The following is an 18,797-nucleotide window of genomic DNA, read 5'->3' on the forward strand; positions in this document are numbered from 1 at the left end:
TGAACTTAAACAAACGGATTCTTGTCTCTCCTCTTCAAGCTGAGAGGATGAGCGTGTATTTACTACAAAGCTTAATCCCTTCAGGCAGGCGTTTTCCTTCTGCAACTTACTCATCACCGGCCATTTTTCATAACTTCACCAGAACGCAGTCCTCGGTCCCCTCCCCCTACCTGCTTGGCAACCATCGACTCTTCTGACCTGGCTCGTTAACCTGCTAAACCATCTTGACGGTTATATTTACCAGGAAAGACTGGACCAGAGACAGAAATAATACACCTCAATATACAACAGCTCAGGCTTAATCTGTAAGCAGAATTTCATTTCGTGGCCATCAGAAGAAAAAATATATACATGGAGCGGGGTTGGGGAGGAGACTGAGTGGGGAGAAGACCTCTTGGTGGCGGAACTTGGTGGGAACCGTGGTGATTTGTTTACTTGGATTTGCCAACTGGTCCGATGGATACGGGGTCTGTTTGCACTTGAGCGTCCAACATCCGCTTGGGTCCCTGGAGAGAAATATACAAGAAGTTGTATCCTAGTGAACAGCTGTAATATCAACAACTGCCATTTATGTAGCACCGACTCTGTGCCACATAAATACACCTTATTCGTGGCCAGTGGGTAAGAGGACGGTTTCCAATGAGATGCCCGAGTTCAGTGCCCAGTTATATTACTTTCTAGCGTTGTGAAATCCTGGACAAATGGCTGAACTCTTTCTGCTTCAGTTTCCTCATCTTTAGAATGGAGGTGATAACATTTATCTCGGAGGGGTTGTTCCAAGATAAAGTGAGTCCTGACTTGTAATGTACTTAGTACCTGGGGTGTAGAAAACCTGCCACAGTTAGAGCTCACTTCCGTCACCCTCTCTAATCACTTTCTAACCACACTGCCTGTTTGCTTTTCTTACAAAACGTATCTTTGCAAAGTTTTCATGTAATGCCAAGTAGGCTGCTTTCTGTTAGAATCCAAGCAGCATATGGAGGAGGAGGGGAAAAGGGGCAGAATGAAGGGGATGTCACTAGGAGGGCAAAGGTCACGCAGGGAGTGGTTGGCGGTGCAGTCTCTGAGAAGCTGACCTGAGGGCTGAGGCTGGGCTGGGCGGGGGTGAGGGGGGCCAGAAGCTCGTTTCCTGTAGGTGACAGGGCCTCGATGGGTCCCTGGCTGGTGCCAGTCCCGCTGCCGGCGTTGCCCTCTCAGGAAAGGGGTCAGACAACCCCAGGGAAATGTGTCCAGCCTGACGGTCCTCAGGGCTTGATCGGATCCTTGCAAAATGGCAGGAAACCCCTCCCTCGTTCTCCACCACTGTTGGGAGTCTCCTGACAATGGGAAGATGGAGGACTTGAAGAATAAGCACTTCCACCTCAAAGGGACGTTGCCGTAATTAAAGAGATGATGAATATAAGTGAAGCACAGCCTCAGAGGAAGGGCTCGGTGACTTGAATTGTAATTATTATCTAGAACCTGCCCATGTCTTGGCATCTCTGCAGGCATCACAATGCCACACCGCCACTGGCTCTCCCAGGTAACCCTAGAAGTGCTACCCTGGGCATCTGTTTCTGCTCTTGCCACTCTATAAGCCATTTCTGCACTATAGCAGCAAAATAGTCTTTAAAGGCTATAAACAAAGGTCCTTGCTTAACACCCTTTAATAGCTTCCCAATTTAAGTAGGATTATGTCAACATTCTTTGCACAGCCTGTACAGCCAGCCTGAGCTGCCCACTGCTCCAACCTTAGCGACTTTTATTATTCACCTAGCTCACCAGCTCCCAGCAACGGGGCCTCAAACATACAAAGCTCATTCCCACCCCAGGGCCCTTGTACATGCTGTTCCCTCCTGCTGGAACAAAGAGTCTTGCTCTCTTCCTGTCTGGCACCGATAATCAATCCTGTCTCGTCTCAAATATTATCTCCTCAGAAACACTTTCTGGATCCACAGATTCCAAGCTGCACACGTACTGCTGTCCTCATCCCCAGCGTAACCCGTCACATTACCATGTTTATTTCCCCTCCGTGACTTCCCACACTAACATTTCTGTGTTTTAATTTATCTACTTTATAGTTCCATGTGTCCCACTAGAAAGTGAGCCTCAAACTGAGGTTCTACACACATACTCAAGGACACAAAGACGAGACAGAAATAGATGACACTGATAAAATTTTAAACTTGGGGCCTGAGAGTCTGTATTTCTAATAAACTCCCCAGAGATGCTTCTAAAGACCCAACTGGGGCCAGAGGAACCACAGCCCTCACCGAACCTCCACTATAATATTAGAGGGCACCAATGTCTACAGATACTCATGAAATGGCATAGTTAGGAATGGTTAGGGCAGTTTGCTTCACGTAACTACCCCATCTTCACTGCAACATGAAGGTGAACCCCGGTTCACTGGCCCCATAGCTGATGCCAGTAGTATTGCCTTGCCTGGCCCTCCTGGCTCAACCCACGTTCCCATGGGCCCTGGGTATGATTTCACTTGTCTCTCTTTCTTATTATTTGGGTGATGATTCTTCTCCCTGTTTGCCAGGATTTACGTTATCCCAGATATAATGAAACCTTTACTAGTAGCGTATTTCACTCCATCTATTCGTTCATCAACAGACACTGCTGGGGTGTCGACTGTGTTCTAGCCACACGCGGGCGGGATGGAGGGGACAGCACGTCTACCTGTGACAGGTCTGGTCACTGCCTTCCCTAAGCTAACAGTCTGAAGAAGGAGACAGAGAAGAACCAAATGGACACAAATAAAGAACCCCAAGCTTAATTCATTATTTAATGTCTGGCCTCCACTCACCCCTCACTGGACTTCCCCAGAGGGAAGGCGCTAATAAGTTTTAGCCTGGTCTGTATACCCACCACCCAGGGCCAGGCTCACAGCAGCTTCCCTGGTGCAAACTCCACAAGGCTGACTTTGGCCACAGACGAGTATCCCTGCTTCTCATCATCACCTGTTCCTGCCAACCCACCCCATCCTTGTATTCCCTCTCCTCCAGCCAGACTGAGCCTCAGATCCGTGCCGTCTCCCCCCCACACCTTTGTTCCCATGGCCTGGACCTCACCTGCCTTCAGACTTCCCCTTGCCTCATCCCTCTACAGGTTAACTTGAGGTCCCTCCTCACATGGAACCTCTGAGAAGCCCCCGCCCCGCTCCTCCCAAACCCAAGGCCAGGCCACGTCCTCACCCTCAGGCTCCCTTCCCGTGCCCGCCCCTGCCTCCCACCCCCCACCCCCACCCCCACCCCACCCCCCACCCCCGCCATCAGCGTCACACCTGCCTGTGGCCGCGGAAAAGCGAAGCCTGCGCCCACCTTGCTCTCTGCGCCTGGCACACAGCAGATCCTCGGTGTTTGGCCAAGGCCCAGCCACCCCCTGGCCAGCCGGTCCCCTTTGGAAAAGCCCAGAAAGAAGAGGCGAACCGTCCACCCACCAGGCCCTTGAAGAAGCCCCCGAGGGGCGGTCGCCGCTTCTCGAGCCTCTTCTGGGACTTGTCCCCGTCCCGCAGCGAGTTCGCCTCCCCCGGGGCCTCCACGCGCGGGGCCGGCTCGTTGGCTTCCTGCTTGCTGCTCTTCTGCTTCTCGGTCTCGGCAGACGCCTTCTTGTCCTTGCAGGCGCCCTCTTTGCCCTTCTGGCCGGCGACTGCCGGTTCTGACTCCGGCGGCACCACCGCCTTCTCAGTGGCCTCTGGGGCCTAGAGCAAGTTCAAACAAAATGCATTTTTAGTGGCTGCAAGACAACGCTCAGTGGCAGGTGAGTAAACATGTTAAAACAGAGATGTTCAAAGGTTGGATGGTGCCTACGTGTTCAGGATTCCTGGGTGAGATGGAAAAAAGTAAGAAAAATGTGTAAATACTTTCTATGGTATGAGGTCACAGTGGGGACATTTATCTACCAATCTGGTCATTCATTCATTAATGAAAACTTCCCCAGCAAGCATTCTTTACTCCTTCTTCGGGAACTAGAACCTGGGTTTTCCCTGGAGAACCACCCTTCTCTCTGGTTTATTCCCTGTGGTTTCGACACACTCATTTCATCCCTGGACAAAGGGCACACGACTCAGGCCTGGCCGGTCAGAGCACTGCATGTGATTGGGCTGCTGGGATTGGTTCCAGCTGGCCAAAGGCAGCTAAACCTCGGCTAATCTCAGGGCTTTGCTAAAGCAACCGAGAGAGAGGTCAGTTCCCTTTCCATGAACTTGAAGCTGGGAAGATGAAAGCCTGGAGCTTCCAGAACCACCACCATTTCCAAAGAAAAATCCTGGAAGTGGAATTTCTTTTTTCTGAAAAATGAACCATGAGGCACAGAGGAAAGCAGAGCTGAGAGATGAAGAGAGAGAAAGGGGAAAAAAGAGCCCTCGTATGGATGGCATTACGCATGCCCCTGGATCTAGCTGTTCCTGAAGCCCCTTTTTATATGAGCCAGCTTTGAGGGGATTTCTCCCACTTGCAACCACACGTCACTCTTCTTGGGATGCCTGGTCTTTTCTTCATGATTATGTCTATCTTAATTTCTAGCGTGAAACTGTCATTTCATAAAACAGTGGTAAAAGAAGATAATGGTTTTAGTTGTGAACATACATCTTTTCACGGTAGAGTGAAATGTTTGCATTCCTACTTGGTTCCTACAATTTGGAGGAATAAGGCTGTAAAATCCAAAATTCTAGGTAAATTACAGACAACCAAAAATCTGTTAGGAAGTAAAAGACTTTTTCCCATAATTTGCTTGAACTGAAATGACTCTGGGGGTCAGACAGATAAAACGAAAGCATGAAAGAGGCTAGGGGTAAGAATAATCATATGGTGAACTTATTTCCCCAGTTGTGAAAGCAGCATAAGGCCAAAGAAATATTTCTCTAGTGTACGAAAAACAGTTCAAGCTCTGCTGGCTTTGATGCTGGGGAGACAATTTGCAGTAGGGGGCACTGTGGTGAATTGAATGCCACATGCCTTGTCTAAAGGGGCCACAACTGCTCAGACCCACCAAAGATACGATGTGGGATTACAGCCCCAGTGCTGTCATATCTTCTATGTTTTCAGATGGAAGCTTGAAATCGAATTATTTCAAATGCAAAATATGTCAGTTTAAAAATATTGACATCGAAAGTTTTAAAGCCCTGTTCACAGCAAACAACCACGACACAGTTATCCCTGTGGGCTGCATTTGGCCCACTGGATACATATTTACAACTTATGATTCATAAAATGTATGTGTTGTCCCCAAGTCACAAAGTTCTAGGACAAAGTGACAGTTTTGATTCAGAGGGCATAGAACTGTCATTTCACATCAGTGAATCAAACACACCCCTTAGAAATGAGCAGGAAGACAGAGAAAATTCCCCTGTCCCGAAGGCCTCCCCAGGCTGCAGCGCCCTCCTGGAGGGCAGAACTCCTTGGAGAACAAAGCCTCAGACATCCAGTGCAGCCCAAGAAGATGTTTTACAAGCACATATCCTGAATATTTCTGTTGGATCCCAGTTGCCAAAGTTGTAGCAAATGCTAAGATACAGATGTTGAGTATAACAGAGGGCCTAGAGCAGATACTCGCCTTAGAAAGAGACAGAAACTCCCACCGTGCTGCTCTGCACAAAGGCCAGAAACCAGTGACCCTGCTCAAACACCCTGTTAACTGTTTTTGTTGCATAGAAGATTTTAAGATACAGTGAGTAGCTAAAAGCTCAGTGTCTGGAGTCAAAAGAACATGGTGTGGGGACTTCCCTGGTGGCGCAGTGGTTGAGAATCCGCCTGCCAATGCAGGGGACACAGGTTCGAGCCCTGGTCCAGGAAGATCTCACATGCCGCGGAACAACTAAGCCCGTGTGCCACAACTACTGAGCCTGCGCTCTAGAGCCCGCGAGCCACAACTACTGAAGCCCATGTGCCACAACTACTGAAGCCCGTGCGCCTAGAGCCCGTGCTCCACAACAAGAGAAACCACCATGGTGAGAAGCCCGCGCACCGCAACAAAGAGTAGCCCCCGCTTGCCGCAACTAGCGGAAGCCCGCGTGCAGCAACGAAGACCCAATGCAGCCAAAATAAATAAATAAATAATAAAATAAAAAATTAAAAACAAAAACAAAAGATGGTGTGGTTCTGGTTTCATCACATCCTTGCTGTATGACCTGGAATAAATAGTGTGATCTCTCAGCTTCCTCTTCTGTACGGGAGTAACAAACAAACAAATCATACTTCATGGTGTGGTGTTGTGAGGATTAAATTAGCTAGTAATGGAAAGCCCACTGCACACAGTGTCTGGATGCCAAGCATAAAGGGACCAACCGTCTTGGTCTGTCTGGGAGTGAGGGGGTTCTAGGACATGGAACCTGCCTTTTTAAAACCAGGAACGTCCCGGGCCCACTGGGATGAGTTGGTGGTCCTGGCTTAACACTAGCAGCAGCGACTCTGAGTGGCTAAGCATCCAAGCTGCAGGTGTAGACAAGGCGCTCAAGAAATACAGACACCTGCTGAATCGAGTCCCCGTGTCTCTCCAGCCTCATCTTCTATCCCGCCCCACCCCCCATCCCCCCACTCATTCTGCTCCAGCCACACGGTGCTTTTTTTTCTTGAACAAACTTATTCTCAATTCAGAGCTTCCTACTGGCTGTGCTTCTGCTCGGTCTGTCTCCAGGGCTTCAGATGACTGCTTCTTTCCCAGAAGGTCTCAGCTCAAATGTCATCACCTCCTTGGAGACACAGTCCCTGATTAGAGGGTCTAAAGATGCCTGACCCCCCTTCTTGTGGAACACTGCTGAATCTTCTTTTCTTTTTTTTTAACTACCTTTCCCTATTGTATTTTTTAAAAAATATTTATTTATTTATTCGACTGCGTTGGGTCTTCGTTGCTGCACGCGGGCTTTCTCCAATTGTGGCGGGGGGGCTACTCTTCCTTGTGGTGCGCAGGCTTCTCATTGCTGTGGCTTCTCTTGTTGCAGAGCATGGGCTTCAGTAGTTGTGGCACATGGGCTCAGTAGTTGTGGCACATGGGCTCAGTAGTTGTGGCTCACGAGCTCTAGAGCACCGGCTCAGTAGTTATAGCGCAGGGGCTTCGTTGTGCCGCAACACGTGGGGTCTTCCCGGACCAGGGCTGGAACCTGTGTCTCCTGCGTTGGCAGGTGGATTCCTAACCCCTGCGCCACCAGGGAAGCCCCTGAATTTTCTTTATGTTTGCAGTCATCACGGGGATTTCTTTGCTCACCTGGAAATGTTCTGATTCCCTCCGGACCACGAAACTCCTGTGTGTCTCTTCCATTGCTTTATCCCCAGCACCTCACCTGACACATGGTAAGTCGCCATCAAAATGGGCTGGATGAATGGCCAGCAACTCGCCTTCCAAGTGTTCCCAAAATACTTCCCTTAGCACATCACTCGGGTGTGAAGTGGGAAGTCCCTACAAACCAACAGCTCTCATGGGACACTGATTTTTTTTCAGGAGGGGAGCTTTCAATGGGTCATATCCATTTACCACATGGTTATTACTCCATCCCTATTAGGCCTAATTTTTTTTAAAAAATGGCTTAGAAACGAACTTCTGGAAACAATACATGGCCGGTTCCTTACCTTCAGAGTCAGCTAAGAATCGGAACTGCGCATGACTGCTTTGTCATGAAATGCAGAAGATTTAGAATCTTTGCTTGGGGCTTGACGCTGTCTCAAAATTTGTAACGAAAATTATTCCCATCTGAATAACCCGAGTGTCTCCTCTCCTAGAACCCAGGGATGCTGGCAGGAAGCTGGAGCACAAGGTTACTGGAGCATCCCGCTTGATTCAGACACTGGAAGCCAACCCAGGCTGGGAATTTCTTGGGCTTTTTTTCATGGAAATATCAACTAAGGCTTTTATAACTCAGAGGGCAAATCTAACAGGAGCAGAGAATGTCTGTTCCCACCCCCCAAAGTTAAACGAAGCATTTGTCATCTCCCAATAGTACACACCAATCTTCTCACGTCTGGATCCAAAGCCCTGGAAAATAGAATGCTCAAAACATTTCTAGATGAGTGTAAATAGAATGACGTTTCCAGCTCATTCAAATTTCCACTGACTGTTTTCAGATTTTAGAATCACCAAAATGACTGGCATAACTGTTTCACTGTCAGATTCCAGACAAAATGTACAAACATATTTCAGTGTTTCATGGTGAATGACGTAAGTTTATCATGTTTCCAAGGTAGTAACCTTTGGGATTTTTGGTTCCAAAGTGGTCCAGAGTATGGGTTTGGGGGGGGCAGGTATAGTAATAAGTTAAAAAAGAAAAATGAAAATAATTTGAATGCACTAAAAAGCAATATATTCCATGTCGAAATATACAGGATAAACTAATTATTATGGAAGTAGAAATATCATAAATTATTTAGTAATTGCTGGAATCTGTGTGTGTGTGTGATATGAACAACATTACAGGGTGATAATTTCTCATCAGAAGCACAATAATAATAGTAATAGAACAACAGCAACAGCTATGGCTTTATATGGTGAAGCCATATAAAGCCAATGTGAAAGTATTTGGAGTAAGGAAGTAATTAAGGTTAATTGAGGTCATAAAGATGGGGCCTTGATCCAACAGGATTAGTGTCTTTGTAAGAAGAGACACCAAAATACTCATTCTCTCTCCTCTCTATGGTATTTTGTTACGGCAGCTCATGCTGATACACAGCAACTAACACTTGTTGAGTCCCTACACCAGGAATGTTCTAAGTGCTTTACATGTATGGATTCACCTAAACATGACAGCCCTATAAGGCAGCACTTTTCCTAGCTCCATTATACACATGAGAAACTGAGGCATGGAGAGATTGGTAATTTGCCTTTGGTCACACAGCTAAAAAATAGCTGAGCCAGGATTCAAACCCGGGCAGTTTGAGTCTGCAACCCATGCTCTTAACCACATCTCTGTATTACCAAAATTAGAACAAGAATATTTGATGACATTTTTGTGGAGGTATATTTCTAAGTTAAAAAAGAGTGCAGGTTATAAAATAGGGTGTTGAGCATGAGATGATCCCACTGGGGAAAAAACAATACATATATTTATAAAAATGTCATAGCTGTCTCTTTAGGATAGAGAAAATGATAGAAACGAACCACCTGACCCCATGTCTTTCACACATCTATTCCAGAAAAAGCTCCTACTATGTACCAGGCACCATGCAGTGTGATAAAAAAAAAAAAAATAGAAGAGGCCCCTTCTTTGCTCTACAAATACTCCAGACAGGGGCGGGAAGGGGTAGGGGAGACATGGACATATGACTTATTTCAATGTGTGACAAGTGCCATGAAGTAAAAGGACAAGATGCAGGGATGATGGGTGGAAAGGGAACAGCTTTTTGAGGAGGTGACATTTAGGCCAAGATGTGAAGAATGGGAAAGAATTGTCCATGTGGAGAGAGGGAAGAGCACATGAAGGTGCTTTGCGGTAAGAAATAGCTGAGGAACTCTAGCTTGTTCGTGCTTGCATCTGCAAAGCCCAAAGTGGTGCCTGGTATACAGCAGGCACCCAACCTAGAGACATCAAATGAGTTGGCTGTGGTTGAGAATTGCATCAGAAAGAAGGCTGCAGAGAACCAAGAGCATGCCAGCTAAACCCACCATTGAACCGAGTTTACAGATCACTTACTTGGTAGCTGGAGTCTTTCCCATTTATTTCTTCTGAGTGGGTGATCCCTCCATCCCCTTTCACTGACTAAAATAACAAACAGACAATGGCCTTTCAGCTACCACAAGCACAGCAACATGGAGAACGCAAGGGAGGTTGTGAAATGGATAACCTCAGTCATTCATTGTTGAGATTCAAGGTCAGGACAAATGGAAGACCAACTAGAAACGCCTTCCTCATGAGTCACATGATTTCTATGTGGTCTATAACCAGAGTCGGATTAAATTCAAGTGTTGGTCTCCAAAAATAACTACAATAAAAGTCTTAAACCCTGGGATTAGGTAATTCTGGGATAAATAAATGATGATGAAAATACTGATGTTGGAACCAGAAGGTGGTTGAACATGTAGAATGAATGAATAAGTAAACAAACAATTAAACCATTGGTAGCTATCTATTGGTAACATTTAAGTGGTGGGTGTTTTGCTGTAGTATTTTTTGCCCCTGGCGGACTGATGGACTGTCGAACACTCTATTTTCCAATCTTTAGTGCCCCCTGTGGCCGGCGGCATCAGGGACAGGGCTGAATGGGGCTGACGTCACAGATTTGGGCCCTTAAATCAAAAATCTAAGCTAAAGTTTCTACAAGTGTGACACCGGGACCAGCAGCTTCAGCATCACCTGGGAATCTGATAGAAATACAAACCCTGAGAACTACACCAGATCTACCGAGTCAATAACTCTCGGGGCTGGGACCCAGCAATCTGTTTTAATAAGCCCTCCAGGTGACTCTGAGGCATCACTGCTTTAAGCTAACTGGCCATAGACAAATACAGACCAATGCTGGAGTCTGCAGTTTTAGCTGTGGATTTAGTAATGTTCTATGCTTGACGCTTGATAGAAGGCCTAAGAAGTCTGGCAATGAATTGTTCAGTTATTAACAATTCGGACTCAGGTCTAACCCCACATATGTTTTCAATGCTTATGGTCTCCTCCTCCTGGCTAGAGGGAGGGATTGTAGAAGTGGAGGTTAAGCTCTGTGGCACAAAGAAGAAGACTTTAGATTCCACTGTTATTATCTTGGCTGTTCTGCTTGCGGACAGCAAGAACCTATATAACACCTGCACGGAGAACAGTTACAAACATTAAAGCATTCAGTACTTTTTTTTACTGGTTAATATCATGCGCCTCTGTAATCTGAGATGGGGTACTCATATTAGCAGAGATAATAAAAATTATTATTTACGAAGGCTAACTTTTAGTGGAGTGCTAAGTGCCCGGAACTGTACTAAATGATATAATAACATGCGTTAGTTCATTTATTTATCACTCCACAGTCTTAAGATAGAGGAACAATTTTATTGCTCTTGTTTTACCAGCAAGAAAATGGAAGCTTCGAGAAACTAACATGGGTCATGGAAGTAGCAGGTTGGGAGCCATGATTTGGCACTATGGCAATGAGTCCATCTTCTATATTCTTATTTATTTTTTTATTTTTGGCTGCTTTTGGGTCTTTGTTGCTGCACGCGGGCTTTTCTCTGGTCGCGACTTCATTGTAGCGTGCAGGCTTCTCATTGCGGTGGCTTCTCTTGTTGTGGAGCACCGGCTCTAGGCGCGCAGGCTTCAGTAGCTGTGGCTCGTGGGCTCTAGAGCGTAGGCTCAGTAGTTGTGGCACACGGGCTTAGTTGTTCCGCGGCATGTGGGATCTTCCCGGACCAGGGCTTGAACCCGTGTCTCCTGCATTGGCAGGCGGATTCTTAACCACTGCACCACCAGGGAAGCCCCATCTTCTACATTAACCTCCTCCCCACACTGCCCGTAGAAGGTAGGAGGTACCATTCAACGAACAAACACTTATTGAGCATCTACTATGAAGCTACCTAATTAGGAAAAATGATAAGGGCTTGGATAAGGTGGAGGTTGAAAATCTCAAATAGGGATATTTATGGGACGTGCCTATCATCAGGGCACAAATATGCTTATCTTTACTGCTTGGTGCTGTTCTCTGATCCAGAAGACTTGACTAGGACTGTCTATGATTGAACACAGTATGAGAATTCCAATATCCTTCCTACCCCCAAAGCAACCTTTCCAGAGCTAGGCTACTAGGACCTTGATACCTACTTCTTCATTGATTAGGAATGGAGAAGCCATTCCTGAACTCTTTCTTCAGCCTGAACTCCCAGTGTCTGGAAGTTCCATGCACTTTTCTTAGAGATATCATTGTCATGGGTTTCCCCAAGCTGCTCAACCCAAGGGCAAATAAGGATCTGTTCTCTTTGTACAATTTAGACCCATTCAGATGGAAGGTGGTTTTTTTCTTCCTCTAGGTCTTCTGCATTGTTCTACAAGGACCAATTTCTTGAGAACATTTAGAAAAAGAAAGGGCTCTCAGTTATTATTTCTCTCCCTGCAACTAGCTCTTTCAGCTCTCACCCAAGAGTTTTACCACTTTGGGATTTCACGGGGCCTCCAGAATTCAGGCTGTGTTGTAACTACCCTGCCTACTCAAACATACTCCCTAGGGTCCTATAGAACACAGGGTCCTGTCCTAATGAGGCGGCCTTTAGGGAATGCTGAAAGGCAAAAACCAACCAACCAACATGGTTTTTTAAAGCAAAACCTGAATGGATAATTAGGAGTCATGTTACACCCGCTAAGAGAGAGAGATTTTTAACTTCCCTTTAATTGTTTCAATTTGGTTAGTGTTAGGTACCTGCCAGTTTAAGGTTAAAATTGATTTTCTTCTTCCTTCCTTTCCTAGCTAGCCCTTGAGGGAGAATTTGGATTGAATCAGAAGGCTCCCTTGACAGTAGTGGATCTAGGCTACTACCATCCTGAAAACAGACCGTCATGCTGCCAGGGAAATCATTGCAAATAGGTTAAAAGTCTTTAAAAAAAAAAAAAAAAAGGGAGAATACCTCGAGTTTTTCTAAGATTTTTCTCTGTTGTTCACTTTGAGGCATATAAAACGGTATTTATGCAAAGGTGACTGTATGCTGAGTTTAGACTAAGGGTCTTATTAAGTCCATCTGAGGTCTCTTCAATACCTGCAGTTATTAACAATTCCTCCCCTCCTTCCTCCCTCCTTCCTTCCCTTCTTTCCTTTCTCTTTCCCTCTCTCCCTCTCTCCTTTGTTTTCCTTCTACCCCTCCTCTTTCCTCTTTGCAGAGCCCTCTTTCAGTGACAAATTAAAATAGTTCCTGTTGGGCTTTCTATTCAAAGGACCATAACCTCAGAAGCTTATTTTTCCCAGCTGTCACAAAAAACAGAGTTGCTGTTTAAAGAGACAAAAATGCGTTCAGAGACTATTTAGTACTTTAAAGAACAGTTTGAAGACTATTAAGTAATTGTGGAGATTTCCCAGTATGATACTGAGCAAGTTTCTTTACAAAGAGTTTATTTTTATTCACAAGAATCCAAGATGAAGCATCTCAGGGCATCCAGCCTGCGGTGCTGAAATGGGATCTGGTTGTGAATCCAAGCCTTGCATATTAATGAAATCACTTTTAAATTTCTTTCATTGTGTCATGCATTCCTATAGCTTGATACTCTGAAGAATGCTGGAAGCATCTCTGATATATATCACTTAGGTACTTAAAATTCTAGTGGAAGTGTTTGATGGTCAGTTCAAATCTCTTTGAAAGGAATACAAATGTATTTTGATAGAGATCTATCCCAACTGAAGTTGCGATTTAAAGGAAGAATTGGGATATTTTAATTTAGTGTGAGTAGAGGAGCCCGACTGTTTACTAAATCAACCTCATTACAACAAATCTAAAGAACTGGACCTGCTAGAAAGTTCCAGGATAAACAGAGGTTATGAGTCCAATCTTTGTGTTTTACCAAGACGCTCACCTGAAATGGAATTGGACAATTCAGACAAAACGACACAGCCAAGGTAAATCTCGCTTTAGTGACAAGTATATTCAGAAAACTTTCGTCCAAGCTTTATGTAAGACATGTATGAATTCTGCTTTCTCGTGCTTTGTTGTAATTTCAGGTGGAGAATCACAGAAATGGAGCTATGGTTGTTCTATTTACTCTCCAAGAAAATGGCTGCCAGAAGCAGCACAGGAGGCAGCAGTGACAAGGCTCAGCTTTAGAAGCAACGAAAGCCTGACTCTGAATTCCGGCTCTGCTGTCGACCAGCTCCGCGACCTTGGGCAGGTCCCTTAAACACTCATCTGCACAGTGGGGCAGGAAGAGTGTTTGTTTCACAGGGTTTTTAGAACAGTAGCTATTATTATTATTACTATTAATAGCTGAGACCCACCAAATGACTCCAGAGTCCCCTTTTAGGGTAGGAAAGAATGCAAGTCGCTGATGGAGACAGGAATTGCCCCCAACAAATGCTACTTTCAGAAACCTTACCTTAAAGAACAACTCAATATTCATATTTTAACACTCAGGGAAGAAGTTGAGATCAAAAACTTTGGCTAAAAGACGCCTGTTTGTTGTTTTATAATTATCCTTACAAACGATTCTCCTTTTTCCACAAGACAGTCAATTTCAGCAGGTTTTCTTAGATTTATTAGATTGAGTGTAATTAACAAAATCCCTCTGATTTCATGGCTGTCTCACTTGGGCCTTTAATTTGCCCAGTATTAAAGTTCAAGAGTCTTTCTTATCTAAGCCTGAGAAGGTTATTCCAACAGAGTTTCTTACAAAACTAATGGTCTAGAGAAAGAGACAGGAGGAGGATTAAATGAAACCATGTATGTGACAATGGTTTGCAGGAGAAAGCACTTTTCAAGTGTAAGGTGTTATTAATATTGACAAAGTATAAATCTATTATCTTTGTACTTCCATCCACCACCTTTTCTGGTTTCATCTGCCTACCTGGTTTGTGGGTACATGAATACAGTTCTCCACCCACGCACTTTGTAAAAATATACTAGTGCTTCAGATAGCCAATTTCTTGACATACCGTTGAATTAATACACATAAGACTCTTTTTCTATTTAGGGTGTGACAGATGTCTTAGCTATTCCTTGCAATTTTTTCGAAAGTCTGCAGGAGCCCATAGGATTTTTGTGAAGTGCTATATCTACATGTGCCCAATGCAATGTTAGGACTTATATGACTCTATTTTCTTTTCCCTGAAATATAATTATTTGAAAAATGATCTTCTTTCTATTTTTAGGAAAGATTGATTTCTGGAAAGAAAAAGATCACTTTAGAAATGAACTGGGAAATGCATTTATTTAAAAAAAATACTCAACCGAGAAGTACTTTGCCATGGGATAGTAAAATACGCTATCTGAAAGAAATTTAAGGGAAGGGAAGGCTAGAAAGTAGAAAATCAATGATCAGATGAATGGAAACCCTGATTACAAAACAAGGGTGATGTGTTTGCAATTGAGTTTTCCCTTCTATTAAATCAATTACTTTTAAAAACTATATTTTGCTAAAAATACTTAAAATCAGTTTAAAACATTCACTTATTCAATTATAATGCTCAGGCACATACTAAAAGAAATAGAAAATAAAAATCCCATAGCGATGGGCCAGATGCTGCCTCTATCGTCAAGCCCTTAAAGCAGTTTTTTGTTTGTTTGTTGTTTCCCTACATAAATCCAAAGACTGTAGTTTGAAAGCTATGAAATATTACCCAAAAGTGTTTCCTGAAAAAAACTGCTGAAGCTGACTTGCAGGATTCTACACTATGGGGATATTAACACCTGGGCAAAAGTAGACGTATAACGATATTCATGCAGGTTAGTGAAGCCGCTGAGATCACGTGTGGAAGATACATGGTGTATGCTCACTGAATATGGCACAGACTTCAAAATAAGTCTGTTTTCCTTACTAGGCTTTGTTCTGCATGAGGACACGGACCACATCTATTTACGTATCTGTATCGTCTAGAATATAGTGAGAGCTTAATAATTATTTGTTGAATAAGTGAATAAATGAAATGCAGAAAGTTGGAAACCAAATGTCCATCCATAGCGCAACGGTTAATCAGAACATGATAAACCCAGACAATGTGATTCAATGAAGTTCTCATAAAGAGTGAGATGGCTCTGTATCTGGGGCTGCAAACTCAAATACCCACGGGATAGACCAGAAATGTCAATGAGGGAGGTGGCCTGGGCGGGGCAATAGGGAGTGGTGGGAATTGTGGTAAACTTGAAAAAACCCCTGTCTTTTGTGTATCTGAATTAACTGCAATGGGAATATAATGTTCTAATGAAAACAAAACAGAATGCAAGACCAGAATAATTAAGAAATCTGGAATTTTAGGGGAAATCTCAACAATCATGGAAGCTTGGGGGTTTAAACATTAAAAGGAAGCAATAATATTCAAGCTCCCAGGTATAACCCTTTTAGTGGGCAACAGGAAATAAGAACAATGGACATTATAAGACCTGGCACTGTGAAGTGACGGAGGATTACTTGGGGAAATGTGTCCTTTTCTACCCCATCCCTATCCTATGGAGAATCAATTCCAAACGACGCTTGTTTCCAATTTGTTCAGACTTACACAGTTTCTACTGCTAGAAAATATCCCCAAACAACATCTAATGGATAACTCCAGAGGACGAATTTAAGTATGGAACCTCACTTGAATTTAAGGACTTGTTTTGAATGGATGCATTGGGTGGTTTAGAGGTCTTTCATGCTTTATTTGGAGTCTCTCTCTTGTATTTTCCTCCCTTTTAAACGAAGAAGTCTCATGTTGATTATTTGGAAGAGAAAGTCATTCTGTTTGCTTTTTTTTTTTGTATCTCTCAACTCCATCCAGAAACGAGAAAGCTGGACCATCCTCAATGTTGTGATGAGCTATTTGGGGATCCCATTTGTAATGTAGATGGGTTGGCAGAAAGAGGCCAAATGTTCTTTTCTTTCCTGATGTCATGTAAAAATTGATTTAAAAATCTCAAATCTTGATGCCCATTTTCAGTGCCAAATTGCAGAATAAATGGCCAGGAATACAGATGGGGTTCCAGCCATGCAGGCTGCCCAGTACTTCTTACTCCATGAGAATTCAGCAATAAAAGAAAATGATTCCTGTCAACAGTTTCTAACAGTGATTTCTAATATTCCTCATCTCCCACTGGCAAGGGTTTTGTTCTGTTTTGTTTTGTGGACTAGAAAGAATTCCTTAACAGATTGAGCTTGTGAAATTAGAGAGTTGCTTTCTCAAAGGATTAATTCCCAAATACTCCTGAAAATAAAGGCACACTATAATGAAATTCTTGTTTTTCATTAAAAGAGAATTAAACCAATGACCTTTTACATGGCTTTTTGTTTTTTTGTCTTCCAGCCGATTGGGGTTTGATTGCATTATATTAAGTTCCTGGATGTTTAGATATTTTATGCACATGACTCTTCACAGACGCCCAAAGATGTCTGCCCAGATTCCTTCCATTCTATAGAAATTAAAAACATGGCAAATTCACCAACTAAATTATACACCCTCACTATTAGGAAATCGTCATTTCCTTTCATATCATACCCTTTCTGGAATTATCTATAAACAAGCTTTGCCCAAATTTGTGTCACTCATACATCCCCTTCAGAAGTTTTCCAACATCAAAATATAACTTGAACTATTAATTACTTAATCCTTTAAAAATGCCTTATGTTCTTTATGTAAATAAACGTATTTTCAAAGGAAACTGCATATTATTACCATAACGAGGAAAATGGGATCATTTGCCAAATACACAGAGAAACTTTTAAAAATAAATAAAATTAAAAGTAAGCAACACTATTAACTTCCAGGTTGGTATTGTTGTCTGCCACAGCTCAGGAGCCCAGGCCAGCTCCTCCTTTGTTAAGAAGGCAGTTAGCAGGGGTTAAAGGTTAAGGAAAATTAGCAATAAAGAGAGACATTCTCTGTGATTAAATCAGGAGGACGAAAGGGAATTTTCTCAACTCCTATTCAGTTTATATTCCATCTATACTACCTAGAGTCATGTCTCACTGCCTGACCTGGGCTCTTTGGTCTCAGAAGCTGATGTATGTATTTCAGTTTCCCTGAACTGGAAGCAAGGGCTTACCATCTGTCTGAGAAACGCCATCAGAGAGGGTCTTGGTGTTTTGCGTTCTGCGCTCTTGAGCGTTTCTTCTGTGGGTTCAGGTGTGCGATCTCCTTCTTCGCTGAGATCCACTGTTTGTAAGGCTGATTCTACTTCTTTGGACTTTACAGCCTCTGCCTGTGATTCACACACCACCTGGATTGTTTTGCCAGGTAATAAGACAGTGGGAAAAAACCCCATCCCCCAGACATGTTTTATAAAGTGGGGTCCCGGTTCTCCCCTCAACCACATGGTAGCTACAGTTTGGAGTCTAGGTTATACATAGGCACATCTTGAAGAAGTAATACTTACATCATATCATGTGCTCTCCAAATATGCTGAAGTGGAAGAGACAAAATTCCTGCCCTGGGAAGCTACAAGTCTTGCATAGGGAGTCCCTTTTAAGGACCGCCCTTCAGAGCATGCTCAATACCCCTTCCAATCAATCTATCAGACCCACCTGTTTGGTCTCCCCTAAAGGTAGATCACACCTGGCCTGTGTAATTATGTCCTTAAGGGTACAATCTTAGGACAGTGGCCAGGATGTTTTCCACTGCACATCCTAGCTCGCTGCAGCTGTGGAGAAACCGTCCTCTTTGCAAGAAAGGATAGCGTGAAAGCTTCTCAGTTTAATGGGCTTGACTTCCTTGTTAACTCATTTTCCCACTTCTCCCCAGACCAGTCACTTGTTCTTGTTACTTAACTGAAGTTCCTGCTTTCAGAAACAGGATGAACTTGGCAAGAGAACCCTGGCTAAGTTCCTGTGGCCCCCAGCAGGGTACCTCGTGAGCTCAGCGCCCCTTGAATGTCTGAAGGGATGGCCACCAGTGGGGGGCTGAGATGGAAGCCCTGCCCTTAGATGGTTCACCTGCGCTCTGATTCCAGATTTTGTTCGTTTGCATCGCCTCACTCCGTTTGGGCTGTGCCCCAGTCACACCTGGGACAGCTTTTGTGTTTGCACTGGTCCCTGCAACGCGACAGAGTTAGTTGGCCTGGAGTTTTATAATTTCCTTTTCGTTTCCTCAGGCAGGGGTTGGCAAACTACTACCAAATTCATCCCAGAGCCTGTCTGAGGATGGCCCATGAGCTAAGAATAGATTCTAGATTTTTTAAAGGGTTGGAAAAATTGTTTAAAAAGATGAAGAATTGGCAACGGAGACTCCACGTAGCCGGCAAAGTCTAAA

General features: G+C 44.0%; 1 protein-coding gene across 1 annotated transcript in view; it reads right to left on the bottom strand.

Annotated features, from left to right (window-relative positions):
- Positions 1 to 292: 292 nt before the first annotated feature.
- BCAS1 (brain enriched myelin associated protein 1) overlaps positions 293 to 18,797 on the bottom strand; it is a 105,650-nt gene continuing 87,145 nt past the window's right edge. Inside the window, exons 10-13 of the mRNA XM_073793112.1 lie at positions 17,596 to 17,769; positions 9,605 to 9,670; positions 3,428 to 3,688; positions 293 to 506 (exon numbers count right to left, since the gene is read on the bottom strand). Coding sequence (XP_073649213.1) covers positions 432 to 506; positions 3,428 to 3,688; positions 9,605 to 9,670; positions 17,596 to 17,769 — 576 coding nt within the window. The 3' untranslated portion in view covers positions 293 to 431. The remainder of the gene's footprint in view (positions 507 to 3,427; positions 3,689 to 9,604; positions 9,671 to 17,595; positions 17,770 to 18,797) is intronic.

Source organism: Tursiops truncatus, chromosome 15 (genome assembly GCF_011762595.2).
Source record: "Tursiops truncatus isolate mTurTru1 chromosome 15, mTurTru1.mat.Y, whole genome shotgun sequence".
Lineage (NCBI taxonomy): Eukaryota > Metazoa > Chordata > Mammalia > Artiodactyla > Delphinidae > Tursiops > Tursiops truncatus.